This window comes from Nasonia vitripennis, chromosome 1, assembly GCF_009193385.2.
Source record: "Nasonia vitripennis strain AsymCx chromosome 1, Nvit_psr_1.1, whole genome shotgun sequence".
NCBI lineage: Eukaryota > Metazoa > Arthropoda > Insecta > Hymenoptera > Pteromalidae > Nasonia > Nasonia vitripennis.
Genome location: NC_045757.1, coordinates 16,926,186 through 16,952,882, shown reverse-complemented (window position 1 = coordinate 16,952,882; position 26,697 = coordinate 16,926,186). Strand labels below are relative to the sequence as shown.

General features: G+C 37.3%; 3 protein-coding genes across 4 annotated transcripts; 2 read left to right on the top strand and 1 right to left on the bottom strand.

Moving 5' to 3' along the window:
• Positions 1-53: 53 nt before the first annotated feature.
• On the bottom strand, positions 54-3,165 carry LOC103317741. 2 transcript variants are annotated; one of them, XM_031924801.2, is made up of 12 exons: positions 2,617-3,165; positions 2,403-2,547; positions 1,955-2,355; positions 1,778-1,873; positions 1,617-1,695; positions 1,379-1,550; positions 1,225-1,306; positions 1,060-1,152; positions 824-986; positions 519-743; positions 363-441; positions 54-295 (listed from the first exon to the last, which is right to left on the bottom strand). In XM_031924801.2, exons 2-12 carry the CDS (start codon positions 2,456-2,458, stop codon positions 239-241), a joined length of 1,503 nt encoding a protein of 500 aa, XP_031780661.1. In that variant the 5' UTR covers positions 2,459-2,547; positions 2,617-3,165; the 3' UTR covers positions 54-238. The 2 variants fall into 2 exon arrangements, with proteins under 2 accessions (XP_031780661.1, XP_031780652.1); XM_031924792.2 differs by having other exon boundaries at positions 1,955-2,336.
• Positions 3,110-20,672, top strand: LOC100116011 (F-box only protein 32). Its single transcript, XM_001600528.6, has 7 exons — positions 3,110-3,740; positions 14,888-14,943; positions 15,515-15,564; positions 15,987-16,173; positions 16,519-16,694; positions 16,783-17,033; positions 17,134-20,672. Exons 1-7 carry the CDS (start codon positions 3,619-3,621, stop codon positions 17,330-17,332), a joined length of 1,041 nt encoding a protein of 346 aa, XP_001600578.1. The 5' UTR covers positions 3,110-3,618; the 3' UTR covers positions 17,333-20,672.
• A 1,565-nt stretch (positions 20,673-22,237) lies between these two features.
• Positions 22,238-26,591, top strand: Rpd3 (Rpd3 histone deacetylase). The gene is given in 9 exon segments (NM_001167853.1): positions 22,238-22,412; positions 23,723-23,835; positions 24,039-24,156; positions 24,239-24,612; positions 24,748-24,895; positions 24,975-25,260; positions 25,342-25,570; positions 25,662-25,752; positions 25,840-26,591. Coding segments are annotated over 9 exon segments (1,479 nt in total). The 5' UTR covers positions 22,238-22,363; the 3' UTR covers positions 25,911-26,591.
• Positions 26,592-26,697: the final 106 nt, after the last annotated feature.

Genomic DNA, 26,697 nt, shown 5'->3' with positions numbered 1-26,697 from the left:
TATTGCACTTGATATGCACTGATTTGCTTGGAATAAGAGAACAATGGGCAATGTAAAGTAATCGACATGACGTACGATTTTCATTTTTATTCCAAAAATATAGCTCCTATTATTACAAATTTACTTAAGACATAAATAGCTCTATCAAATATGTACAATGGTTATTTATAAAATGATTTCATAAAACACTATCCGCTCACTTATGCGAAAGATGCACTTGTCTATTCTTTCAGTTTTGTCACCTGTATGAACTATCTGATTCGCTACTCGATATGACCGTACTGTAGAAGAATTTCTGCAAAGTTTAATTATTTCGATTATCAAAATAATCATGTACGAAAAAGACATCAACAATATCTTACTTTGCTTTCATGATGACCACAAGGAGAACTACTCGGAGATACCGATACGGAAACTGACTTTACTTTCTTTTTTCGCCTTCTAAAAATCGGCATACATAAAAATCAAAATGCAAATCAATTTTGCGAGACATCACTGTAATTCGAACATCATCTTACTTGTAAGATCTTCTACTTCTATTGCTACCGAGTGAATCTTTACTTTTGTACTCGAATGCAGCTAAATAACGTTCTGTTTCTAGAGTTCGATCACATCCTCCAGGACAAGTTTTGAATCTTTGCCTCCACCAAACCTTTACTTTCTCACCAATGCTTTTTCGTGAAGCCATCGATGGACACGTATCCAAATCACAAAAGTCCTCGTTTTGATACAGCAATGCGACGCTGCAAGATTAGGATTACGATTTCAATAAAAAGATCATCATTGTGTAATATATTTTTCTATCAAATATAGTTCAAACTACTCTGATCTGGGAGATTCGCACGGTGAACACTCGTCAGAATGCTTTCGAAGATATCTATAACAGACTAGGCTCAATCCGACAAGTAACGATAAAAGTGCTGCACTCGACACTGCAATAACTATTATCTCTGTCATTCCAATCGAACTATCCATGTCCTCCGTGCCTGCGACGTGAAATGAGGTACTTAGTGTTTGACTTAGAATTCGGTGATGATGTTTCAGAGAATTTTACGCTACCTTTGCTTGATTTCGTTGTCGTCGTTATTACTTCAATGGGTTTGTTAGTTGTCGATGTGGATGTCGAAATGCTATTCATCTCTTCATTTTCCGCTACAAAATAAAGTAATTGCAACGTTTATTTACGATAAAAAAAACTCGAAATTCATTACTACATCAACTCACCTCTATTCTTCAGAAACGCTATGATTTTCAATACTCCACCGAAAGCCGGGTACCATTTATCATCGTTTAAGCGGGGATATACCTGCGCGCGAATTTATATCAGTTTACTTTAAAACAAATCATTGCAATATAATGGTGAAATCTCACCACGTACGGATTGGAGTAACCATTTATAAAAGTCTCTGTTAAAATCCTCGAGAATCTTTTGATGATTCTCTTTGGAAGATAAACAGTTTACGCAAGTCTTGTAGTACGTAGACAGTATGGCAACTGATTCTTCTTCGTATAATGACCACAGATTATGATCTTTAAATGGTAAAGCTATGCTGCAAACTATAGACATCAGAAAGAATTCTTAAGCAGTAAACGGTTTTTCGATGCTTGATAATTACCTATTGGGTTTTATTTCATCATCCAGAAAAGGTAAAAATATACCAAAGGATTTCTGACTATAATTGCTATTGCTTTCACCTGAAAGATTTTGCAATTAGTTTGATAAATAAAACTAGCATTTTTAAACACTGAAACCACTGTAAAATTGTGTAATGATCACCTTTGCTGTCGTTATTATTATGACCACGAGCGGCAAATCTTTTATATTTTAAACGAGCAAGGCGTCGTTTTCGTAGGGCACTCCTTTCCTGCGAAACTGCCCTCATAGCATAAAATATCAGACAATAACGTTAACATCGATTTAAAGTCTAGTATACAAAAATTATTGAATTCTCACTTGTGGGATCGACGATCAGCCTACTACAGGCAGTAGAAGTATCTCCAATAGACACAGCGATAGGAGTTACGTTGATAAACATTTCTATGTCTATGGGATCTCGCCAACCCGCGCCGTTTGTGTGCAAGAAATCTTTCAATTCGGCGAAAAGTTTAAAAGTCTTTTCGATGTTGCAGTACTTGACAGTTCCCGCGTAAAACGACACTTTCGTGATCGGCAAGACGTACGAATGCAAATAACCACCCATAGTGTCCGCGAGGGAGTTCAGCATTAGGTGTTTTGTCTTCCCCACCGACTTTTCACGAACATACTCGAGGCAAATTTGAAAGTAATTTAATAGATCGGCTATGTACTGATCGGTTTGAATATTCAAAGTTTCGACCTGCAGACAAAAGTTCGTTCTAACAGAGGCAAATTTAACGATTCGAGGTTAAAATTTCAGGTGTACCTTTGGAAGAAGATCTTGAAACATTTTACGACTGCTGAGCATGACGAACTCTTCATTAGTCCAGCAATGATTGCTTACAGAGCTTCTGTCGAAAAGTACAGTTCCAACGTTTCTTTCATCTCCCAATATATTTACAGCGCACACACTAAACGGGCAATGTAGAATAAATTCATTTGTTGGCATTCTAACGCTAATTACACAATCAAGTACGCACCTGCCCTTTTCAAGTCCAAAAGATAAAGTAAGCACTATTAAAAAGCACACGGGCCATAGGCCCATGCTCCGTACGGATATTTATCAATTTTAAGGCTTAATTTTATATCATGTTTACTGATTAAAAACTCCTGCAAGGACATTGTTTTTGTCAAAACCTGTCTGAAGTTGTACGCGCACTACACGACATTCGTGCCTTTTTATATAGTACGTTATTAACCTTTCATTTGTAAGGCCAATTAAATTTATGATAAATCATCATCGGGCAATAAAGCAACAACGACGCAAGATAAAACAGAACACCGCCTCGATCATTCCTCGCTTAACTATCCCTGTTTCCTAAACGCACTTTCCATCAACGTCCAGCCGCATCATCAGTCGGCAAATCAGTCGCATTCTCAGATGGCACCAGCTGCTCGAAAAAGCGCCAGAGCGCCGCGCGCACTCTGGCAGGAGAAAACTGACAGCTCGCGAGACCTCGCGCTCACACAGCTGATGTCCGCGTGACGTCACGGAAACAAAGCCATGCGCGGTCGATGCGCGCCGTGTACTGCACATACTGTACGTATATACACACGACTCGCAGACTTTCCCCCCTAGCAGCAGCAGCAGCAGCGCGACTCCAGCCTAGCTTGAATTTTCTCAGTCGTCGTACGTCGTTGTCGTCGCGCGTGGCAGCAGCAGCAGCAGAGCAGTAGCGAGTCTCTCTCCTTGTATATAGCTCTGCGGACGATTGCACGAGTGCAGTCGCATAGACGGCGGTCTCCGGCACTCGATCGCGGAACAGCGCATTCTGCTGCACCGCGGAGGACGACGACGCGCTGACGCGGACAGCCGGATCGAGCAGTGCGCGCGTCGTCCTCGTCGTGCGGTGCTCGTCTATTGTATATCGTGTACCTGTATCGTCGGTACGTCGTCGAGAATCTTGGACTGATCTACTGCCACGAGAAGTGCACGAGAGATAGTCCAGGAGCTCCGGGGCTGCACAGCCACACGTCGTATTATGCCATTTATATCGAAGGACTGGAGAAGCCCGGGCGAGGAATGGGTCAAGACCGTCGAGGGCTGGGAGAAGAAGAAGATCCTCGAGTGCGCCAACAACAAGACGCTCTCGCTGTTGCTACGGTGAGTGCGTAGTCGAGCCAGACTCTCGCGTTGCGCTTTTCTTTATGTTCCGCGCGGACTAAACCGGATGACAACCCGACTTCTCTCGAGGTCGTTCCCGTTGTCATGCGGGCGAAAAGTTGCGAGCTCGCGCTGTCTTGGACCGATGCACGATAATCTTGGTTATAAAGACTCGGGGAAAAAGAGCGGAGATGGGCTCGTAAGTCTTCTGCGGCCATGGCTGCGTTCCAGGCTGGCTGTCGTTCCGAAATACTGTAATAGCGTGACAGTCGTCCGGTCGCATCTGTTGCCACTGGAGCACCGGCGCCGCATCAGTAGTAGTAGACGGTCAGTGCACGGCTCCGCTATGATTTCGCGAGCGATGCGGAATAACACACGAGGCTCGAAGGTGGGAGGATTTTCGCGATTACGCGCACAAAGCATACAAACGTACGAGCCTTTAGCACACGGCGCGAGTCTCTCCCGAGACAAAGAAAAAAGCATCACGCAAGTGTGTGTGTGTGTGTCCGTACGTGTGAGTCGTGCGCTCTCTCTCTCTCTCTCTCTCTCTCTCTCTCTCTCTCTCTCTCTCTCTCTCTCTCTCTCTCTCTCTCTCTCTCTCCCTTGACTTATGTATACGTGTGTGCGTGTGTATATATATATATATATATATATATATATATAACACGGCAGGCTTCGATCGAACGCCGTCGAAGGTTGCCTCTTCCAGTGGCGGTCTTTCTGTCCATTAGCTCGTATCCGCGCCATTGACCGCGCTTCCACATGGGCGAAAATTCGTCGTCGTCGCTAGCTGAGTAGCAGCGAAAAGCGCAGCGTATAGGCAAGCCGGATGAGAATCGGCCTGCACTCGAGCTTTCTTCGTTCGACCTTTCTTTCAAAGCTTCCTTTTAAAAATGGCAACGCGCGCACGCACACACCGCTGGAGAATGAGAGAGAGAGAGAGAGAGAGAGAGAGAGAGAAGCAGCGGGATCGTCTTTCTGTAGGTGTATACGCACGCGCGTTCGCGTGCCTGCACGCACAGCTGTTACACACGCTGTCGCTGCTGCGAACACACCGATAGGCGCTCTTTGTTTGTTTACATCGCGCTGAGCGAGAGCAGCTGGTGCGCTACCGTCGTTTTGGCACTTGCGCGTAGCGAACGGAGCTTTTTCAATAGACGAGGCGGTCGAATTAACATTTTTTCTGCATATCAAAATGTTATACGAGGCTTTGTTCAATCTTGAACTTCAGAATGCATTCTCTATATAGCGATGTAGATAAAAAGATGGTTGATCTCCTTTTATGCTAATGCAGTCGATTTTAGCGGCTAAGGAATCAGTTTGACGAAATTACTCTGGTAGGATGTCATTTTATATTATAGGGTGGCGGGTGATCTGATTCAAGATTTTACGAGCGAATAAATGAACCTTGCGACAGTAACCAACAAATAAAATAGTTATTGTCGTTAAAGTAACTCACATATTTTAATAGTTTGAAATGAAAGTTGTCGGATTTTATTATCCCAGGAAATATATTTTTATCCATATAAATACTTTATATCTTACTAAATCTATACTCCGTTTTATATTTGTTTGCTTCTAAAGAAACAAGTGCAATATAATAAAATATAATTACAATAAAAAAGACCACTGTCGAATGCCTCGATGCGTTTAATTTTGGCTGTTTAAGCTAACTTTCACTTTCTATAATTATAAAGAACTCCACGCATCAATTTGTGGAAATACATGATAAAATATCTGTAAAAGTTCGATTTTGTAAAAGCACTAGGATAAAATCTGACAGAATAAATAATACAGCCATGTCAGTAATTCTAAAGTTCGAAAACTATACAAGAATCGCCTTTACTTTCGCATAAGCAAAAGGGAAGAGTTTCCATAAAAAGTTGCTTCTCTATCTCATTTTAACGCGCGCATACTTGACGTACTAGAGCGATCCTTTGTCTCTTCATGTAAGCGATTCTCTACCGACTTCGCGACGCAGTTACACCAAGACTGCGATAACGACATTGTGACAAGATATACCTGTATAATACAAAGTGAAGTAAAGATTACGGTTATATGACTACATTTAAAATATTAACAGTTTCCTTACGATGAATTGCTAAAAAGTAAACTAAAAAACTAACTTTTCGATACTTTCGAGCCTTCAAGATGTTTTATCTAAATCTATAAATACTAGTGATATTTTGCGCGCTACGCGCGAGCAACTGCTTTTATTTTTATGCATTATGGACATAAGTTTTGAGGTTATAATTTCTCAATTTAGAAATATTATTTTAATTAATATCAAATTAAAATTTATTAACTAATGTATTCATTGTTTTATTATTTATTCAATTTGCATTTATATCATAAATGACTTTGTAAAAATTAAATCTATTTTAATTCGTAAATATTTTCTAGATTTTGTATTTTCGCGCCCTTTTAAAAGCATCTAATCAAATCTCGTTTTAGTCGGCTTCACTTTTCTCGTATCTCTTTTTTAAGAAGGGATAGCGTGTTTGTTATAACCAGATAAACAGGCTTTATCAATAAGATATATCAAACAATAAAATGATACTAGAATTCTATTTCGTCGCACAGTTTGTTTCAAGGATATTTTCGGCGGCGAGTTTTATCCGCCTGTCAGTTTTGGTAGGCGATTTTTGGTGCCTTAGGAAAAATATAGGAAAAACCCTGCGGGCCCTATTTTTGTTGCATGTTTGTTCACGATGTTCCTTCACGCCTGAGTTCTTTTTGAATTCAAGACCTTGCCAGTGCCAGAGGGAAATCTCCAAAATTTACTATTACAAATCTTTCTCAGGAAGGAAGCAAAACATTTCCATTGAACGTAGTAGAGCAAATTTGTGAAAGCGACATGGAGAAAAACTTCCGTCTATAATATTGCTATCGCCGTCTCGAAATTGGAACCCCCGTCCCCGTAACAATCATCGCCACGTACTAAACTGTCCCATTTACGAAAATAACAAAACTATAAGCGTTTCAAAAATAAAAACCTCGTATACACAGCCGCAATTATCCGCAATTTACAAGCCATTTCCCCGGGCAATGTAGGTCGATGCCGGAGACGCGAGCATTTCCCAATTCACGCGAAAAATTAGCTTCCCAAATGGTGGTGTGCGATGCCGGCAACACGGTTGTACGCGATATCAAAGTCATCTCTGCGTTGTTTACGCTTTCTGTATAAAGTTATCCTTTCCAAATCCGAACACGATGTATACTCGTGTGTATACTGGACTAACGTCACGAGTTGTATGCAAAGATTAGCAGCTGCAACGCCACTGCCTCTATAGAATTACTCGTATCTATGGAGCGCTTGCAACCTCGCTTTGCGCGCTAGTTCTCTCACTTCGTCTCTCCTGGATCGATTCGGTAGTCGAATTTCTTATCCGCGTGCATGTGTATACTGCATAGCGTTTTGAACTTTCTACGGTACTTGCGTCGAATGAGAAACTCGAGCCTTGGTATAGAACTGAGTGGTTTCTACTGTTACTTGCGCAATTTCATAACTTGGAATATTTGTTTCTGCATTTTATATCAACGACGTGAATTAGTTTTATGATGCAGCCTTTGTCTGGTATCTAGATGAAAAACAGTTATTACATAGAATCTGAGAATATGCATTACATTGAATGCGTTACTTATTAAATCCTAATGCATTATTCTTATACAGTTTTAGAGGTTTAATAATGTAATAAGGTTCTTAGAAATATAATAAGAACATTATAAAAACATTTCATGTATATTATAATAAATTAAATCAAATATAAGAATATAAATAAGTGTATGTATGGGAATTATCGTATAATATCATTCGTATTAGTACCACGTATAAAAACCAAAGAAAAAGTTCATAATTTTGGAAAGCGAGTGAGTGCATCCTAATGTCGCGTAATGCAGTTACGTATCGATACACTTCCATTTTAATCCAACACGAATACTGCATAATATGTCGAAATCAAACGCGCTTTCGCCTACACGAAGCTTCTAAACTATTCGCTTGACTGCACCGCATTGAAAGTCCGATTCCAAGAATTGTATCTACCTGGTATCTTCTTCACATCAAAATCAAGTGCAAACGTGTTGGTTGATGAGAAACATGAAAAATTCGCGAAATTTCTTTTGTTACGCTTTCTCGCGCTTAATAAATGCTCTGATAAACTTGCAAAAACTATGTAGGCTATGATTTGAGGCTTCTTAAAATGCAATTGAACGCAAAAGTGCTTTTTTCAACATTCATCCCTTTTATTTGGTACTTAAATGTTAATGTTAAATAAAAATTACAGTTGATATCGAACAAAATAAAGAAAGGTCATATTTCAGCATATGAATGAAACGATCCCCGACTATGCATGATAATATTAATTTTGCTTGTTTGAGCAATTACAGTAAATAAAATTGCACATTAATCTCTGAAACTATTATTAGTGATCATCGATCGGTCAATCGCATTAAATTTCTACATGATTAGACCCACCCCATGACCATGACACAGTTACGTTCTCGTGTGCGCGCACACAATCACCCGGTCAAGTCGCCCATAATTTTCCTTTCCAATCAAAAGGTACGTTCTATATCCGCTGAAAAATAAATTTAAAGCCTCGAGAAAATGTTCTCTATTCGTTACACCAAACATCGCAATGTAATTCTATAATCATCATGCAACACGCGAGTTCCGCATCGCGTTACGAACTCGCTCTCACAGCGCACCGAATGAGCCGATGTTTCCAATCGACTTCCATCAGGCGCTCGCTCGTGATAAGATCGCTATTTTCCGGGGCGAGGCAATTACCCAATATGCGCGTGGACAAAGAATAGGTTATAGGAAACGGGTGACAAGTCGAAAAACGTTAGCCGCTGATCCATAAAGATGAGCGTCGCCCTTGCAAGTCGAGAGAGCATCAGGGATGTTCCAGCGGACAGAAGAGGGATATCAGTGTGCGGCGCGTGCGACCAGAACACGAAAGTGGGTCGCGACCTAGCTACGAGAGCACAGCCAGCTCCAGCGAGCGTGTGTGCCCATTTCTCATCCCGTTTCTGCCTCTCTCGCGAAGAACGAAAGAGAGACAGACTGGAAGTCTTCAATACACATCGCGCGTATCTAGCTGTCCGCAGTGCCTGTGAATATTAAAGTCTTTTGGGGAAACCAGAACGGATGGCTTAGGGCTCTGCGCCTCTTTTTTTCAGACGCCTTTGTTTATTAGCTAGAACTCAGTGTGGATGTTTCCAAGAGGGAGTAAAGGGCGCTCGATAGAGTGTCGCTTTTTCCCGGAGACATATACAGCCGGTTTCGTTCGGATTTAATTCGATTTCAGTTGAGATTGGGATGAATAGCTTTCGCTCGCTTTCATTTCGGAGATTTAATAACGAACTTGTCCTCGCGAAATTTGCATCCTCCATGTATACCCTAGGAAATTGATAATGGAATTGTGACGTTGATGCGATGATACTGAATTCAAAAAGATTGTAATTTCGCAATCTCTTAGTGTCCGTGTCATAGCATGATCACAGAATAATTTTGTTTAACAAAGGCAGTTTGCAAATTTTAATTGCCTTTTACGGGCATCATCGCCATTTCACCATCCATCCGACTAACCGAATCATCAAGGGCCGGAGAGTGCTCAATTTAAAAAATATTGTGAGGCAAATTATCGCGGTAACGACACGGTGAAGCGATTTTCGCGCACAGTATCACGCCAGAACGTCCTTGACAGCAGCACGACACTACGCAATGCGCATCAGGCTTTTCTCTATTTTTGCAGCGGTGTCGTGCTTTACGGTACTGTTTCGTGTACTGAGCATTGAGGCACCTCTATACATTTGCGTGTATGCGTGTGAAAATCCTCCTATGTCGGAAGATAATATTTAAACGTGCGGTTTATGGTAAACGTAATTTTGTGCAGACATAGGTATTATGCAGGAACTCTGCGCTTGAAATGATTTGTATATTTCAACAATATAGTGAAAAGATCCGCGTTTATTTTGAAAATTGTAGTGAGCTGTTTAATATAAATTCATTGCAAAATACTGTCCTCGAAATGCAGCTCTATTGATTTCCGATACAAATTTTATTTTATTTCCGAATCCGCACTGCACGGTATCAACCTTTAGTAGAGATGACCTGAATTTTCTGCCATGTGAGAACTATCAAGTCGAATTTCAAATAAAACAAAAATAGTAGTAATTCTACTTTAGACTATGTTTTACTGCCAGAAATTTCCATTTACATTATTTAAATCAAACGAGAGTAAACTATAATTTGCGTAGTTTTTAGACTTACAATTTTGAAATAGAGCCAAGATTATTTAAAAATTTGATGTTTACACTTTGTGAAACTTATTAAAAGTAGATGGTATCTAGTTCTGGGAAAACAGCTAAAACTCTCAAAACTACTCATTTTGCTTCTTATTTGTTCGATTTAACTTTTGTTATCCTTACAAACCTGTAATCATGAATAACCGAACGAGTTTTAAAATTCGTTGCATATTATGCATCAGTTACAAATATTTGGTCTACTATCCAAAACCTTTCTATTTAGTGAAAAAGGCTCATCGATTTTAATACACACACACACACACACCATACACATTTGATTAAAAACTGTATTTTTCTAAAATTGCCAAAGGACTTGACTTTTTAACCTTCATAACTCATCATATATGGATTGAACCTCGTATCTAATTTCCATCAATTGCAGTCGTGAACCAGCATTGTTATATTCTCGATAACAAGAACGCCAATCCATCTGAATCATATGCAATATGGCTATATACGTTTGAACGAAAATCGATTAACAGCCATGACAGCTTTCGTATCCATAATCCAAGTCAACTACTGTCACTCATTGAACTAACAATTCTTATCCGATGGCACAAGTCACTCATCGTAATTATACTATCAGTCATCGCGCATCAAAATCTCTCTAAAGTATACCGCTAACGCATTTTCGGAGAGGAGAGCACTTCCAGGTCTCGCGAGGAGCATCATCAGCAGCTGATGCGTCGAGCCACCGAGGGCGAGACTCAAGTGGAGGAAGCTGCAGCGTAAATAAATTACCGGCTTAATTGACTTACGTAATACGAGTATATGCATTCTCTCTCTCTCTCTCTCTCTCTCTCTCTCTCTCTCTCTCTCTCTAACATTAATTGATGATTAACAACGGTGCCGGGTTTCTCTCCCTCTCTCGCTCTCGGACTCGCTTGTATGCCCTGGAGAGCGAGCGAGGTACAAGGTCTTCCTCTCCAGCTGATCCGCTCGTGCCGTCGACGCGTGTAACACGCTCCGTCTGACTCTGATGCATATACGCAAGCTTCTATCGTACGAGCGGGTTACGGCTGTATGTCTGTCTGAATACTGCTCGGGGCACGACTTTTTTCTAATGCTCGAATGCGAGGCTGAACACATGGACGCGTTTCCCTTGTGTAATGTGCAGGCAGTGCGGTTGAATTATGTAAAAATGTGGGAAACCGAGTTACATAAATAATTAGAGATAATGCGCTTCAGCGAATGGTTAGAGGTGTACTGTTGTTACGTTTTGAGTATACCCGCAAGTATAATTATTTCCTGATGCACTCTATTTTTGCGACGAATATTTTGAGTACTTGCTATTTATACATCATGTAATATTATCTTGGGCATTAAATTAAGAATACATTTTAACAAATACGGAAATAGTTATATTTGAAGTTGTATTACCGACAGTCATGAGTTTCTAACTATACGTTTATAGTAGGGCAAGTACCATTTATAAGAAGTTGCTAATTTTAGTGTAGAACTTTCGCGTAAGTCATTGAACTAACTCTGCCGCTATAATATTTTTAGATCGTCGCGACTTTAAGCGTCTACTACGTGACTTATTACATCTGTGAGTTCTAATATACATATGACCGTTTTAATGCCTGCTATAGTCTTTTTTTCTATTATAATTTTTGAGAAATTCACACAATTTTTTTTTATTGTTTAAAAAAAATGATTTTAATTTGTCAAAATCAAATGATGACGTATTCGAAGAAAAATGCAGATGAATTAAAATCCGTGCTCCCATGATTGAATGCACATAAGCAACATCATAGATACATTGCAAAAATAAAAAACTCCTAGTCACCACTAAACAGTCTTCGACTGAAACAATGCATTCATTGTTTCAGTCGAAGACTGTTTAGTGGTGACTGGGAGTTTTTTATTTTTGCAGTTTTTTATTAATGGCATTGCGTACACGAAACGACGAAACCATACAGTAATTTTCAATAATTCTAATAGCGCAGCGCGACCAAGGACTTCTCGGTCAAACAAAGCGATGCAGCAGAAGCATTTAATATGCCATAAAGACAGCATTTCAAGAGTCCGCGCAAGTAAAGGTGTCGGCCAATCATCCTGACACACACACACACACACACACACACACACACACATATATATATATATACACTACGATCGCCAACTTCGCCCACGCAGTGTTTTTTCTCTCTTTAGTTCTTTCTATATATCTACTCCTTAGGTAAGATCTCTTTTCTTCGCGTCCAAGTGACTCAGAACCGCGAGTTGATTTACAACTTTTGCATATAGCTACGATGTTGCTGCGTGCAAAACCTTTAGCAAAAAGCCTACAATTATGAAGCTCGGACCAGCAAGACTTCTTTCGAGGTCGACGTTAATGCGGATATTCTATCTGTTTTTGCACTACTAGCTGCGAAGAAGCAAATATTTCAGAATGCACTTTCCTTTGTTTTTGTATAGGAACACAAAAAAGATATTAACAGTACTGCGGGTCGATAATCTGTGTTGAAACTCGCGATGGGGTATTTATTTCCACTTTCACGAGGTGTTTTAATTTATCTATGAGTATGTTGGTTAATAGCCTCAGAAGAAGGAAATTAAAAAGAATTTTTTTTAATGTTTTCTCTTTTATAAAAATAACTGATTTGTTAAAACTTTAGAGTAGCAAATTTACCTATGTTGTTATTTTGAAGTGCCCCGTTCAGCATCATGATAAATCTTACTTTATTAAGAATAATAAATACTAGGAACTTGCTTAAGTTCTATTTCTCAAACGACCTTAAAATGTAAACATTTAGCTCTGCTGTGCATTTTATTTTAATACCTTCTATATGTTACAGGATATAAACACAAAATAAATACATACGTATACTTATATATACACTCAGAAACAAAGTGACCATGCGGCGTAGGTACTTAGTCATAAAAGAAATTAATTTTGGATTAATTTTTTTGCTCAGCTCTAGGGTTAAGTCGGGCCCTCCAATTACATTATAACAGATTGCCGCTCGTGCTATAACTGCATGACTCACCGCTATATTACTGCATACTTCAATATGACAATAATATCACTAATTATATATATATATATGTGTGAGTAGCTTTCGCCAAACTATTGTTTCAATAATTAATAATAAATATTATAAAAATTATTTTGTTGTTTTGTATTGTAGTATGAAAGTACGTTTGATCAGATTTGATCTTAATAAACTTTGGAATAATACTATATAGTGTGAATTCGTAGAATTCGCGGTTGAGTAATCCGTTTCCAAGACTTAAGATTGAGTAATTTACGTTTTAAAAAAAGTATTCGATTTTCCTATACAAATTTTTATGTATATTCTAGTTAGTATAACAAGAAAACGATAAAAAAATTAATTTCATCCTAAAATCGAGAATAACTCTGTTATATTAAAGTAAGTAGCCCTGTATTGAAGCATGAAAAAATGTGATTACATCTATTTTTAAGAGCAAGACAAAAAGAGATCGTGCGCGAAACTATTCTTGTAACACCTTAGTCTCGTCAAACTCTAATCCAGCACGAACGGATGGGATCGCGGACAAGACGCTCGGCATTATAATAACCGGGGCTGCTGCACTTGTTGCATTTTAAATATTCGCTGTGGTGCAGTTGTAGGTCGATCGATATATACTTCTATGCGCGTCGTGGGGAGTATAAGCGCGAGCGGTGAAAGTGGCACTCTTTTTCTTCATCGATTCTACACCAAAGTGCCATCTGCCCTGCATCCGTGAGGAATAATAAAGAATCGCGATGGTTATGTACTAGAATTCACATAAATTATTAGCGACGGAGATTTCGATCATGATCGCGTTGGCATATAGGTCCCAATATCAGCTATACGCGCTCTGATATCTGCTATCGCCGTGAACGAGTTTGCAAGCTTTGCGTCCCAGGTAAAATCGCGAAATGTGTATGTGTATTTCTTGCTACCGCTTTTGAGCCAGTGCCAGTGCGTTTGCGTTACAGCACGTGGTCGTATTTTTGTTGTGGCTAGTAGAGAAGGAGAGAGCGAAGGAGAGACGTGTGCTGGTAAGGTCAATGACCGCTTGATTGCACGCGACTCATCGTATAATAAGAACATCTGCGATAAATACGTAGCAGCAAGGTTTTGCTTCAGATTCTAGCAAGTAATTAAGTTTTTGCGTGAGTTTGTATATTTACGGATAGGGATATTCAATATGCAACGCAGGTAATCGAGGAAAGTGGTCTCTAACGATTCAATGTTCAAGTTTTATAACCAAATCATCTTTATTGCCAGCTACAAGATATATTATTATATCAAATATTTATTTTTAACGCAAACTCATTTTTTTCGTAATTTGGTTTTAATTAATTCAATATTTGCCTATACGTAACCATTTTAGGTGGAGACAATTATACTGTTTTGACATTTCACGATTTGATCTTGACAAACTGTCAAGAGTTTTATTCGTCGGAATGAATTGTCTCTTGGTGTTCTTGTGAGTCACGCATATGTTCTTTGTCGTGTGGTTACAAAGCTAAGCACAATAATAAGCTAAAGCACTATTACTATCTAATTCTATAAAATAAAAATAATCATAGTGCCATTCAGAGTAAATTCATAATGAACAAATTATGCAAATTTTCGCCTCACTAAACGCATATGCAAGAAAATGTTTTTAACAAGATGCTATAAATATAGCAGTTAACGAGCTTTCATTTCGCAGAAAACTCATGAAACTGGAAAACTCGAAGCGACTGCAATGTTTGTTTTGCTTTAATAAAAAGAATTTACATTAAAAGCGTAGTCTTAATGACGAGAAAAAAAAATACAGAAAAAGCTAAAATAGCGCATAAAATTTATGACTTTTCTTTTTTTGTTTTACAGAGCGGAAACCAATGGCGACAAACGAGAAAAAGAAAAGGAAAAAGAAAAGAAAAAAGGCAAGTATACGTTTATATAAAATGCTGAATTCTTGATGGAGGCGAAGATGTTTGTCGAAGTGCTTTTGATTATAACTCTGCAAACTATGTCAACATGAAATGTAATGTTTGAGTTACAGCTACACTGATACGATTGTATGCTATTTTCATTAATTATAGTAAAGTTTGCTTTCATGCTCAACACTTTATACTTTGATCGGAGAGACATTTTGAAGTGCAAAATGGTGAACTTTCCAATTTCGGAACTAGAGTACCAGCTGTTTGGAAATGGAACTCAATTGTAACTTAAACTTGATAAAGCAGAAAACACTCATAAAAGTGTTAAAATAAAGAAAGCATTAGATTAGATAGAAAATGCAAGTATACGTATTATTAACAAAGAAAAGAACTGTCAAAAAGACTCTTTCAAAGATAGTGCAATAATCACACGGCAAATTGCGGAAGTTATTGTAAAACATTGAAATAAAGAGTGAAATAGAGAAATATAGGGAATAAGTGTGAGCGTGAAAAGTGAGTTCGGAGCAAGCTCTAAGACTCGCATCATCACTCTTCCTTTTTTTTGCCATTTCAGAAGATGCCGTCCAGCCACACTGTCACATCACACTGAAGTGCACCCGTGAGGTGAGTGACTCTTCCGACGTGTACTAACTGGTTGCTGCTAGAGTGCACGTTCCTTATTTTTAGATCGTTCTGTTTAAGGGGGGAAAAATGAGATTAAATCCGGTCGCTGTCGGCTCTGAGACATTGGAAAGTGATGAATGTTTCTCGCTGATCTATATAAAGTTGGATAGAAGAACGAGTCAATTATTGCGACATTGCTTTCGATAGCTAAAATTAGTGCCCTTTTTAACGACAGATTCGAATTCAAATCCGTATAACATGCAGCTGTTTACCTTAATTTAAACGGTACACTAGCTATACGACTAATAAAACTACTATAATAATATAAAAACCATGTTAGGTCAAGAAAGGATCTGTTCAGAAAATCAATTTAAATGAAAACTATATAATGTAAATTTTTATTGGCAATTGCCGTTTCACAGATCGCCGGATTCAATGGTTTGAGCGATGCGCTCAAGAGGCTCGACTTTTTATCGGCAGTGCACGACTGTCGTCGCTTTAATTACATCGTGCGTCTCCTCGATCTCTTGGTCAGCCACCGAATGGGTGGTTTGAGCGGTTGCGCTCAACGCGTGCTCTTTAACATGCTCGAGGAGGTCGCGTTAGAAGGTGACTATAAAACCCACTTTAATTTTGACATCGCATACACACCCACGCATATTTCACAATTTCACTGTTAAGTGAATGATTTTATTTTAATCGTACTCTTAAATAACGCACATCCTGTTTCGAGGGACTAAGTTAAATATCACTTAATGAGAAAAAATAATATATTATTTTTATGGATCGAATATTGCTATAAAATATATATATAGGCCACACAATAATTAGAGTCCGTTTCAACCGAGGCATTGTCCCATAAAAATGAAAACTCATTATATCTTTACGAGCTTATTTTCTTAACACGATCTCAAGGTGGATTATATAAGAAGGTTTATATTCCGCTCGTTACAGTGTCCTTATCGCAGCAGCAAACTGGGAGACTGCGCAGACTTATAGAGAGGGTCCGAGCTTTTAGTGCAGGTTGCTGTTGGGGCGGTAGACCACTGGGTTCAGTCATTCTCTGGGAAAAACATAAAGCGGCCCTGGACAGAATACTGCAGATTGCTTCTTCCATCACAATCACTCAGGTACTAGATATACAATTCAATAGAGACGTGCGACGATCGCAATGAATTTCAGATCATATATAGAAGATAACGGAGAAAAATGTTACAGCCGGATGAGGAGCAGCAACCCCAGTGGTCGGACTTGCCGGCCGAGTGCCGGCGCGAGGTCCTGCTACGACTGAGCGACCCTCGCGACATCGAGGCCTCGTCCGAGGCTTGTGAGCATCTTGCCGTCCTGGCGCAGGAGCAGAGGATCTGGCGAGAGCTCGCCCAGTATCACTTCACGCCCCAGCAGATCGCCACTGCCCGACAAAACAATCCCGAAAAAGACTGGAAAACTATATTCACTATTGCCCGAAGGTACTTGTAATTGGCAAAGAAGAACTATTTATTTCTTTTCAGAACAACCAAACTTAAAAAATTCTCTTCGACATAACCGATAATTTCCCTTCGTTCACAGGTCTTTCGGACTGCGCGAGGAGTACGCGGAAATGATTCAGTTGTGCCGAAACTGCCGCTGTTTATTCTGGCGATCGCTCGGCCACCCGTGCATCGCCGATCAGGATCCGGCCTTCCAGGAGAAGCTCGCCGACGTCGACCGAGCCTCCCTCCACGTTCCGATACCTCCCCAGACCTTCCTCAAGTTCTTCTCGCTGTGAATGGGGTGAACGCGATGACACGAAGTATACATGATACATGAAGGTGGCAGACGAGATATTATGCGCAGTACGTTGTGCAGCACAGCGATGGTGTAACAGTGTAACGAGTGCGTGAGCGACCTGCTAGCGAGCTGGAGAGTCGAGAGAGTGTGAAGAGGCGATTATAGAAGAATAGCGCAGCTATTTGGAGCGAATGCTTGCGGGAGTGACGGAACGAGCGAATCGATCGAAAGACTGGTGTAAGAGAACCTTGTTTCCGGGAGGCTTTCAAATTTTATCGATATATATATATATATATATATATATATATATATATATATATATATATATCATCATCATCATCATCATCATCATCATCATCATCATCATCATCATTCTATTGAGGGAGGTAAGGGGGGGGGGGGCTTTTTTGTTTTTCGATGAATCTTTGATTATTTCTCCTCGAAAATCCTTATCTTACATTGGTATGTAAACTGATTGGCGTTAAATTAAACGTTTTCCCATTAAAAAGATTATATTAAACCTTGTAACATTCAGTGATCATATGATTTTCACTGATAATGAAGTATTCCTATCTGTATAGAAGCGTGAAAAATTTGGTGCTGGGATCGCACCTTTAAAAATGATTCTTTTTCTCGAATAAGAGATGCTGGCATACATTCATTTTGCACATTTTCATACGAATTTAGACACTTTAAGGAAATTTATAATTTTTCAAAGCGTAGATAATCCGTTCGGTGTATGAAAAGAGATGCGATCTAAATTTTGACTAAATAAAAAGAATTGCGGTAAAAAGGCATATAAAATCGATAATTTTTTATCAATGTAAATCGAGGACTTTTATAGTCGCTTTGCTTTTTCTTTTTACGATTTTGCTAGTCAAACAATACGTGCAAGTTAAACTTGGAACTACTCTTCTGTTGGACTGTTGTATAGTGGAGGAAAAAATTGTTAGCTGCGGGAGAATCTAAGTTGTAAGAATATAGAGCGTATATATCGAGTGTAAAAAATAACGACTTTTAAATGTTCAAGATAAGTTGCACAAGTATCACACGCGGTTGTCCAATATTCCAGTACAATTATAACAAAGCAGAGAGAACATTCTCCAAAAACGAAAGATTATATCATTCAGATATTGCCGGGCATCACTGAATGGTTTGAATTATACAGAAACACATTTTTCAAGTATTTTATTAATCGTAGAAACGCAATTGATTAATAAAATGCATTGAATCTTATAACGGTCAATACAAACTGTGAAGAAGAATATAATAGAACATAATGAAATATTTAAATACGTCTTTCAAAGTATTTATTGATGCACGGTTATCTGGTCCCACCGTTGAAAAAACTATTGATCAATCGAAGATTTATGATTCCTGCCAGAGACAAATAGATTTTTCATCGACAAACGCATTATACATATTATATATTTTACGTGTACATAACGGCCCATATTGATGTCTGATCTAGATCGATCGAAAATAATTTGAACTCTGCAATCATAAAAGTGATACGAATTACCAAGATATAAAGTTCGTATAAAACGTAACTTAAGCATACCGCTCTGATAAAATTTTGAAACATCAACACAGACACTAGTGCAGTGCCAACTGCATTAAGTTTATTCTTGTAAGTCGATGAAAAAAAAGACAGGACTTATGTCAATCTATAAGTAGCTTGGTTCATACAGTAATCGATTTTGGTGCTCTTGGTAGCTCTATAGAAATATATTTACTTAAAATGTTTTTTATGCAACTAGCTCATTAATCTTTCTGAAAGCCAAAGAAATGTGATTGCACTTGACTACTTAGAATTGTTTGTATTGATGATACTATCCTATGAATCCTATACTCGAATACATAACATATTTTATTCAATACTTAAAACGTCTCTTTATTGCCTTTTTAAATCTCTAATAATATTTCAATATTAAAATTCAAGTAAAGTTTTTTACATAATAATCATAAATTTTAATAAAATAACATGTTGTTGAAAATAAAAAGAATAAATTCAAACTAATAATCTAAACAAGCAGAACAACAATTTTACTATGCAACTTTTTCAACTAATTTTTTTCATCTACTAACTTCTTTGGCTTTCAGTAAAAGGCAGGATATATTGCATAGATATTATAATTTTACAAGTGGACGGTTTAAAACTTGTCTTGATTCTGTGATGACATGACGAGCCCTTTGGCTTTTGAAACTAAAAAATCTAGAACCTAGCACGGATAAAGAACACCACTATGTCCAATAAAGTAGAGAGATCACTAAAGTATCTGCTCTTGGCCTATGCAGGGTGTCTCCAGTAAAATGGATCAACTGGAACAATGTACTTGAGCTACTTCATACCCTGTAGAGCTCTCTCGAGATTATATTTATACTAAGTCGCATAATCATTGTATGCAAATATACTTCAGAGTCAGGAAAACAATTTTTTTAGTAAAATTATTGTAAATCCAAGGCATAAATAATTTTGATAAAATCTTAAAAAAATTAATTTACATGTATACATACAAAATGTCAATATTCCGGTATCATTTAATGGAAATGAAAGTTTTTGAACTAATTTTACGATAAAATATTTTCCTAACTCTGAGATACTCTTCTGGCGTCAACATCAGTTGGTTCATTAATAAAAATTACAGGAATTATTTAGATTGGGTCTGAGTATTCAGTGTTTTAAAGCTATGTATACATTCATTTTTTATAATACTTGAATACCTAGAAAATTTTTTAAAATCGAATATTCACGAATGTGATAAACCGAAGTAAGTTGATTCTTAACAATGTTTTGCGTAAGTTTTTGCAAAAATGTGTATGGTAAATATATATATATAATTGATTCAAAAAGATGAAAATTATACTGCCACACTGGGAATGCTATTGTATTTATGTGAATTGATGTTCTTATAAATTTGGTTAAAAACCAAAACTAAAAATCATTCGTTTTGATATGCATTTTTTATTTTTAATTGTAATTTAAAACATGTTGCATGACTTACATATTTTACTAACCTAGTCATTACATAGGGTGCAGCATAAGGATGGCATTATCACCAATACTAAAAACTTGGAGACAAACACTCAATCATTGTAATTGAGTTAAATCGGTTATCAACCAAGGGATAATCTAATAACCATACTTACTGCTTGTACAATTTTGATGAGCCTCATAAAAAAAAAGGATGAAAATAATATAAATTCTCTACTGTAGGCTACTGTCTAACAAACGTATTGTCTTGAAAAAAATGTCGGTACAATTTTATCTAAATAGGAGGTGTATAGAGCAATGTTATGCAAAAAGCTTTTAAATAAAAAAAATCTAATGAAATATATTTATGACAAGATTGATCGTTATTTTAATACTTCAAGCGAGTCTTAAAAATTTAAGTCTAACAAAATATATAAAACTATAGCACTTATCAATCAAATGAAAAATAAATTATAAATTGTCTGTACCTAGGATTCGGCTTAATCCATTAAACTTTAGAAAAACTATTTTATGTTGACTATGTTGTACTGTAAGATAAAAAATATTATAGACTATAAAAATATGGTGAAATATCAACACAATAAATATTATGAAAAATAAATGATGTCTTCCATTCCTTTTACTATTTTTAACGATTACCTACAAGCGACTTTATGAAACCACCTCACTAAAAGTCAGATATATTCAACTTTGAAAAAAAAGTTTCGACTCCTTTTTCATAATTCCTTTAAACATAAAATAACTCAAAAACTTCTCTTTAGATTCTGACCCACAAAGAAAACCCAGAACGTATGCACAGTCTTTCTACGCCTATACTTATGGGCATACTCTCATATCGACAGTCGAGCAAAAGAATGTGTAAACATTCTTCTCCATCTATATATTTATAAATGTGCACTGCACTGCGCATGTTTATACGTGTTAGTTATGGTTTCCGATTTCGATCGAAATTCCGTCGCAACTCAATGGTTTATTGGTAAATTAAGGCATTATAGAACAATAAATAATTGCACGACAAATAAAAGTAACATGTTCCACTTACTTGACAATTGTCGACAATCTGCGTTGATACAGCCTATCCCGGCTTATCCAGACTCCCTCAAAATTTAGCTCGACGTTTAGTCAACGTTTTCAATGGAGCTGCCGTATACCTTCCGGTAAAAACTATCGTTTTATGCACAATATGTTGAAAAACTACTCGCGATTTACAGAGTCAGTCTATCAAAACTGTTTTCATAAATTCCCGGAACAAAGCCGGTAGCCTCGTGCTTGCTCTGCGCCTGCGTTCTACTACGCGAACTAAAATTTTGTGGGCGTACTATGACCGTCTCCGCTAGAAATGCACGCGCGTGGCCATTGTTGTGGCTTGTGTACGATTTTCCCTAAATGTGCCTGCAAAAGGCCTTACTTCAACCGAATGCTCGGCTCGTTTGACTATTACAAACGTTCGTATGATAAACTCGTTCAACACTGCCTCGTTTCGCGAAGAGACTAATCAGCAACGGTTTTTCTCGCCAACGTTCTAAATCTCGAATAAGTCGAGTACTGCGGTAGCAAGCGCTTCGGTCGGTCGCAAAATATTAAATTCAATAAAGTATGAATTCTAAACGTTAAAAATAACGCGACTCGAAATTTCCCGAAATACTGCTCAACCAAACTGCATCTAATATTAATCCATCGTTAATTATTATTAACAAGTCGTCGACAATTGGTCACAATACGTGAGGAAACGATGCAGGTGGACGCAACGTGACGGTCAGAGAGCAACAAGCAAGATGGCGTCGGCCACAGTGGCGACCGCGCCAGGCGAAATTCCGGGAAGAAAAAGGCGGTGCGAAAATCGGGCCGTAGTGCGCAGGCGCAACAGCTGGACGAAGCCAGCGACGCTGCCGCCGCCGTGTGCTCTGCGAGTCCTGCTGCTGGAGTGGAGTGCTGCGGTGCTTTCCTCCGCGCTTAGCGTTCAATTCGTTCATTCGGGGTCCAAGGACCGACTCCGATTTTACCTCCGCTTGTTTTTGCTCAGTATCCAGCAATATGTCCCAGTTACAGCATAGCCGCAAGCGAGTCTGTTATTACTACGACAGTGAGTACAATTTTTACGTTATATTTTTCGTCTGCCGGGCTTTCGGATTGTCACGATCGCCGCCGAGTCCCATCGCAAGCGACGCCGATGTATCGTGTTTTTCCTCATCATCCGGGCATCATCCTCGAGATTCAGCACTGCAGTTGTAATTGATTTAGCGTCGCTTGCAATGATTCGGTGAAGTTTTCGGATTATTTTCATGTGTTCAGTCTTTCGTACGATTCGCGCGAGTTTAAGCCGAGAGACTCGCAGCTCGCGGCTCCGAGCGCCCGTAGTTTACGAAGCGGGCCATCGGCGTCCGTCATGTCTACGTGTGACCGTACTTGCGTTGAGAGTCTCTCGCGCTACCGACGCTAAAACAATATTTTCGACGCAATAATACCTCAATTTTTCTTCAATGTTTGACTTTTCCTGCATTATCGACTATTCCGCTTATGAATTCAAAGTTATGTAATGAGTTTTTAGCCAACTATGGGCTTTAAGACGATTTTGTTTGATTGTCAAAATAATGGTCGTGCGATGCTTTGAGATGCCGAATTTTTCGATCCGTTCGTTGGCATCATGTGGCCTTGGTATTGTTTGGCAAAAGTGTGTGTGTGTGTATATATATATATATATATGCTGTAGGGCTATTTTTATTAGTGTAAAAGGTTTTTTTTCCAAACAATAATTAATATTTAATTTGGTAGAGGGGGGGGGGGATAAAAATAGTGCTCGTGCACATCAAGCTGCATGTAATACATGATTATTAAACATAAAATGTTTGGATTAATCTAGAAATAATATAATTGTATTGAACATCTAATACCAAAGTAGCTAATATATTTAATTAAGTGATGCATTATATGTTATTTATTTTATAAATTTGTGATTGTGCTATTATTATTATTCTAAGTTGTTGTCTCAAGTGAGTTTGAAAACACCTTGTTGAGGATTTAATGTAAAACAGTACATTATTTGTTCAAGTCATCTCTAATCAATTAAAATTTTCATATACATGATATAACTATACTTTTAACATAAAATGGATGTAATTGACTAAGATTGTTTTTGGACCACATGTTTTAAGAAATTTTCATCGCTTGAATCAATATTTTAAAAGTACTTACTTTCTTAAGTTTTACACTTGGTCCTTGATAGTCTGCAACACAAGAAGACTCCATTTTGAAAACCACTAGGAGCCTACAACTGAAAATGAAATATTCATTAGTCTATAGCTGTGAAACATTTTTTGGCAGTGAAAAAATGTTCAATTCATTTCTTTTAAGTAACATGACGGATTATTTTTACAATGCAAAAAATCATTTTAGGCGATATTGGCAACTATTACTATGGACAAGGTCATCCAATGAAACCACACCGCATAAGGATGACACATAATTTATTATTAAACTATGGACTCTATCGTAAAATGGAAATTTATGTAAGTACTTTAATTACATTTTATCAAATTTTTTAGTGTAATATACCATTATGGCACATATAAGTGATCCATTTTCAATATCTTGGAAAAAAGGTATCACAAGTATATAGATACCATCACAAGTAGATAATAAGAAAATAGAAAACTTGTATGAAAAATCACTGCAGTTAAGTAAAACAATGTTTTTTTTACCATTTTTACAGCGACCACATAAAGCTACTGCCGATGAAATGACTAAGTTTCATAGTGATGAATATATTAGATTTTTAAGGTCAATCAGGCCTGATAATATGACTGAATACAACAAACAAATGCAAAGATGTAAGAATTATATTTGATACATGCATATGTTTTATTCTTATATAATTAAGAAACCTAACTTTATTCTTGATTTTCTTCTCAGTTAATGTTGGTGAGGATTGTCCCGTTTTTGATGGTCTCTATGAGTTTTGTCAATTATCTGCTGGTGGATCAGTAGCTGCAGCTGTAAAATTGAATAAGCAAGCTTCTGAAATTTGCATTAACTGGGGTGGAGGACTTCATCACGCGAAAAAAAGTGAAGCCTCAGGTTTCTGCTATGTTAATGATATAGTGCTTGGCATTTTAGAGTTACTTAAATACCATCAAAGAGTTTTGTATATTGATATTGATGTCCATCATGGTGATGGAGTCGAAGAAGCCTTCTATACAACAGATAGAGTAATGACAGTTTCATTCCATAAATATGGAGAATATTTCCCTGGAACTGGTGATCTCAGAGACATTGGCGCTGGAAAGGTAAATATGATATTTTCATACATTTAAGGCTTATATTATTTTAAAAATTTAAGTTTAATAATTTTATTGGGTTTCCAACCCACATATTTATTGATTCATATGTAAAATTAACCTGAATGCATATTGTGATTTTAGGGAAAATATTATGCTGTCAATATTCCTCTTAGAGATGGCATGGACGATGATAGTTATGAGTCTATATTTGTACCAATAATTTCTAAAGTGATGGAAACTTTCCAGCCATCAGCTGTTGTACTTCAATGTGGAGCTGATTCTTTGACTGGTTAGTAATAACTTTTTTAATGCACATATTCAGAAAGTAACTGAAAAATTAATAAAATTCTAATTTATCTTATGTATAGGAGACAGATTAGGTTGTTTTAATCTCACTGTAAGAGGGCATGGAAAGTGTGTTGAGTTTGTGAAGAAATACAACTTGCCTTTCTTAATGGTTGGTGGTGGTGGCTACACAATTAGGAATGTTTCAAGATGCTGGACATATGAAACCTCGGTAGCGCTTGGTTCAGAGATAGCAAATGAACTACCATACAATGACTATTTTGAATACTTTGGACCAGATTTCAAATTACACATTAGTCCATCAAATATGGCAAATCAGAATACTCCTGAATATTTAGAAAAAATCAAGTAAGATTATCTAAAGTTATTCTAATATTGAAATAATCAAAAATGAAGTCTTTTCATTAATACTTAATTGGTATTTTTCAGAACTAGATTATTTGAAAATCTTAGGATGTTGCCTCATGCACCAGGAGTTCAAGTACAAGCTATTCCAGAAGACGGTGCCGTCATTGAAGACTCTGAAGCTGATGAGAAAGTAAATCCCGATGAAAGACTTCCTCAGCGCGACATTGACAAAAGGTTACAACATGAAAATGAATTCAGTGATAGTGAAGATGAAGGTGAAGGTGGCAGAAGGGATAACAGATCTTTTAAGGTATTTATAGTTTAATACAATTTTTGACTAGAGGTACCTATATTAAATTATTAAAGTGTCTTTATTTTAAAAAATTATTATCTACTCGCAGGGTTCAAGGAAACGACCACGATTAGAAAAGGGTCAAGAAAATGCAGAGGGTGACGTTAAAAAAGAAGACGAAATCAAATCCGAAGTGAAAGGTATTTTAAAAACATTTTTAAAAACGTAAATTGTAAATCTTGCAAATAAATTGTACCTTGCTAACTAATGTTTAATTCAACTTTCAGAAAATGAAAAAGATGAGAAATCAAATTCTACTAATGAAGAAACTAAAAAAGATGGAGGAGCAAATCCCTGATTTAGGCACGTTGAACAACCTTTCAAGGAATGGAATTTAGAATCTACTAAATGAATAGCCCTCGACATCTAACGTTTGCAGCCACGAATGTAGAATACATTTCCCACTTGGAATTTGTCGTACCTTCGACTAGTGCGATCAGTCCGACTAAATTATTTTTTATCGTAGTTAATCAGATTGATGTTCGTGATGCAGCAATGAGGTGTAAATTAATTTCATTTATCGATTGTTTTGCTTTTTATATGCGCACAATTAAAATGTTCCAAATAATGAACGTTATCCAAAATTTTGAAATTCGTTAAATTTAGTAGCGCAAATTAATTCCGTTCTTATGTAGCGTATGGATAAACGTTTTAACTTCCATTTCGATAGTTTGTATTTATTGTTAGCACATCATCATCCCGCTTATTCGAATTTACAATCAACACAATCGTCGAGTATAGTAAAAAAAAATCATGATTCAAATCTCAACTTGAAAAAAAAGTTTATTTAATATTCTAGCTGTCATTTTTTCAGATATATTTAGTAAAGAATAGTGAGATCGTGATTAACTCTAAACGTCAGGATTCAAGCAACCGCTTCTTAATACGGTTGAATTGCTTTCATTTAAAATAAGATTTCATTGTTATGCAAGTATTTTGACTGAGCCCAAATTAATTAGGCTTACTAAAAGGGCAAAAATAAATAGAAACAGATACAACTCAAAGATTAACAAGACTTATTAAATAGCCAAGAGCTGAAATAGTACTAAGCCAATTTTGAACTTTAATAGTATATAAATAATTGT

Bases quoted from the DNA above. Each gene is read 5' to 3' on its own strand.
- LOC103317741 (XM_031924792.2), bottom strand. From the start codon at position 2,681: ATGGGCCTATGGCCCGTGTGCTTTTTAATAGTGCTTACTTTATCTTTT. The intron at 2,337-2,402 runs GTACACCTGAAA...TTTTGTCTGCAG, and splicing joins TTCAAGATCTTCTTCCAAAG to GTCGAAACTTTGAATATTCA. The intron at 987-1,059 runs GTAGCGTAAAAT...TTCACGTCGCAG, and splicing joins GACAACGAAATCAAGCAAAG to GCACGGAGGACATGGATAGT.
- LOC100116011 (XM_001600528.6), top strand. From the start codon at position 3,619: ATGCCATTTATATCGAAGGACTGGAGAAGCCCGGGCGAGGAATGGGTC. The intron at 15,565-15,986 runs GTGAGTGACTCT...GCCGTTTCACAG, and splicing joins CACTGAAGTGCACCCGTGAG to ATCGCCGGATTCAATGGTTT. The intron at 16,174-16,518 runs GTGACTATAAAA...CGCTCGTTACAG, and splicing joins CGAGGAGGTCGCGTTAGAAG to TGTCCTTATCGCAGCAGCAA.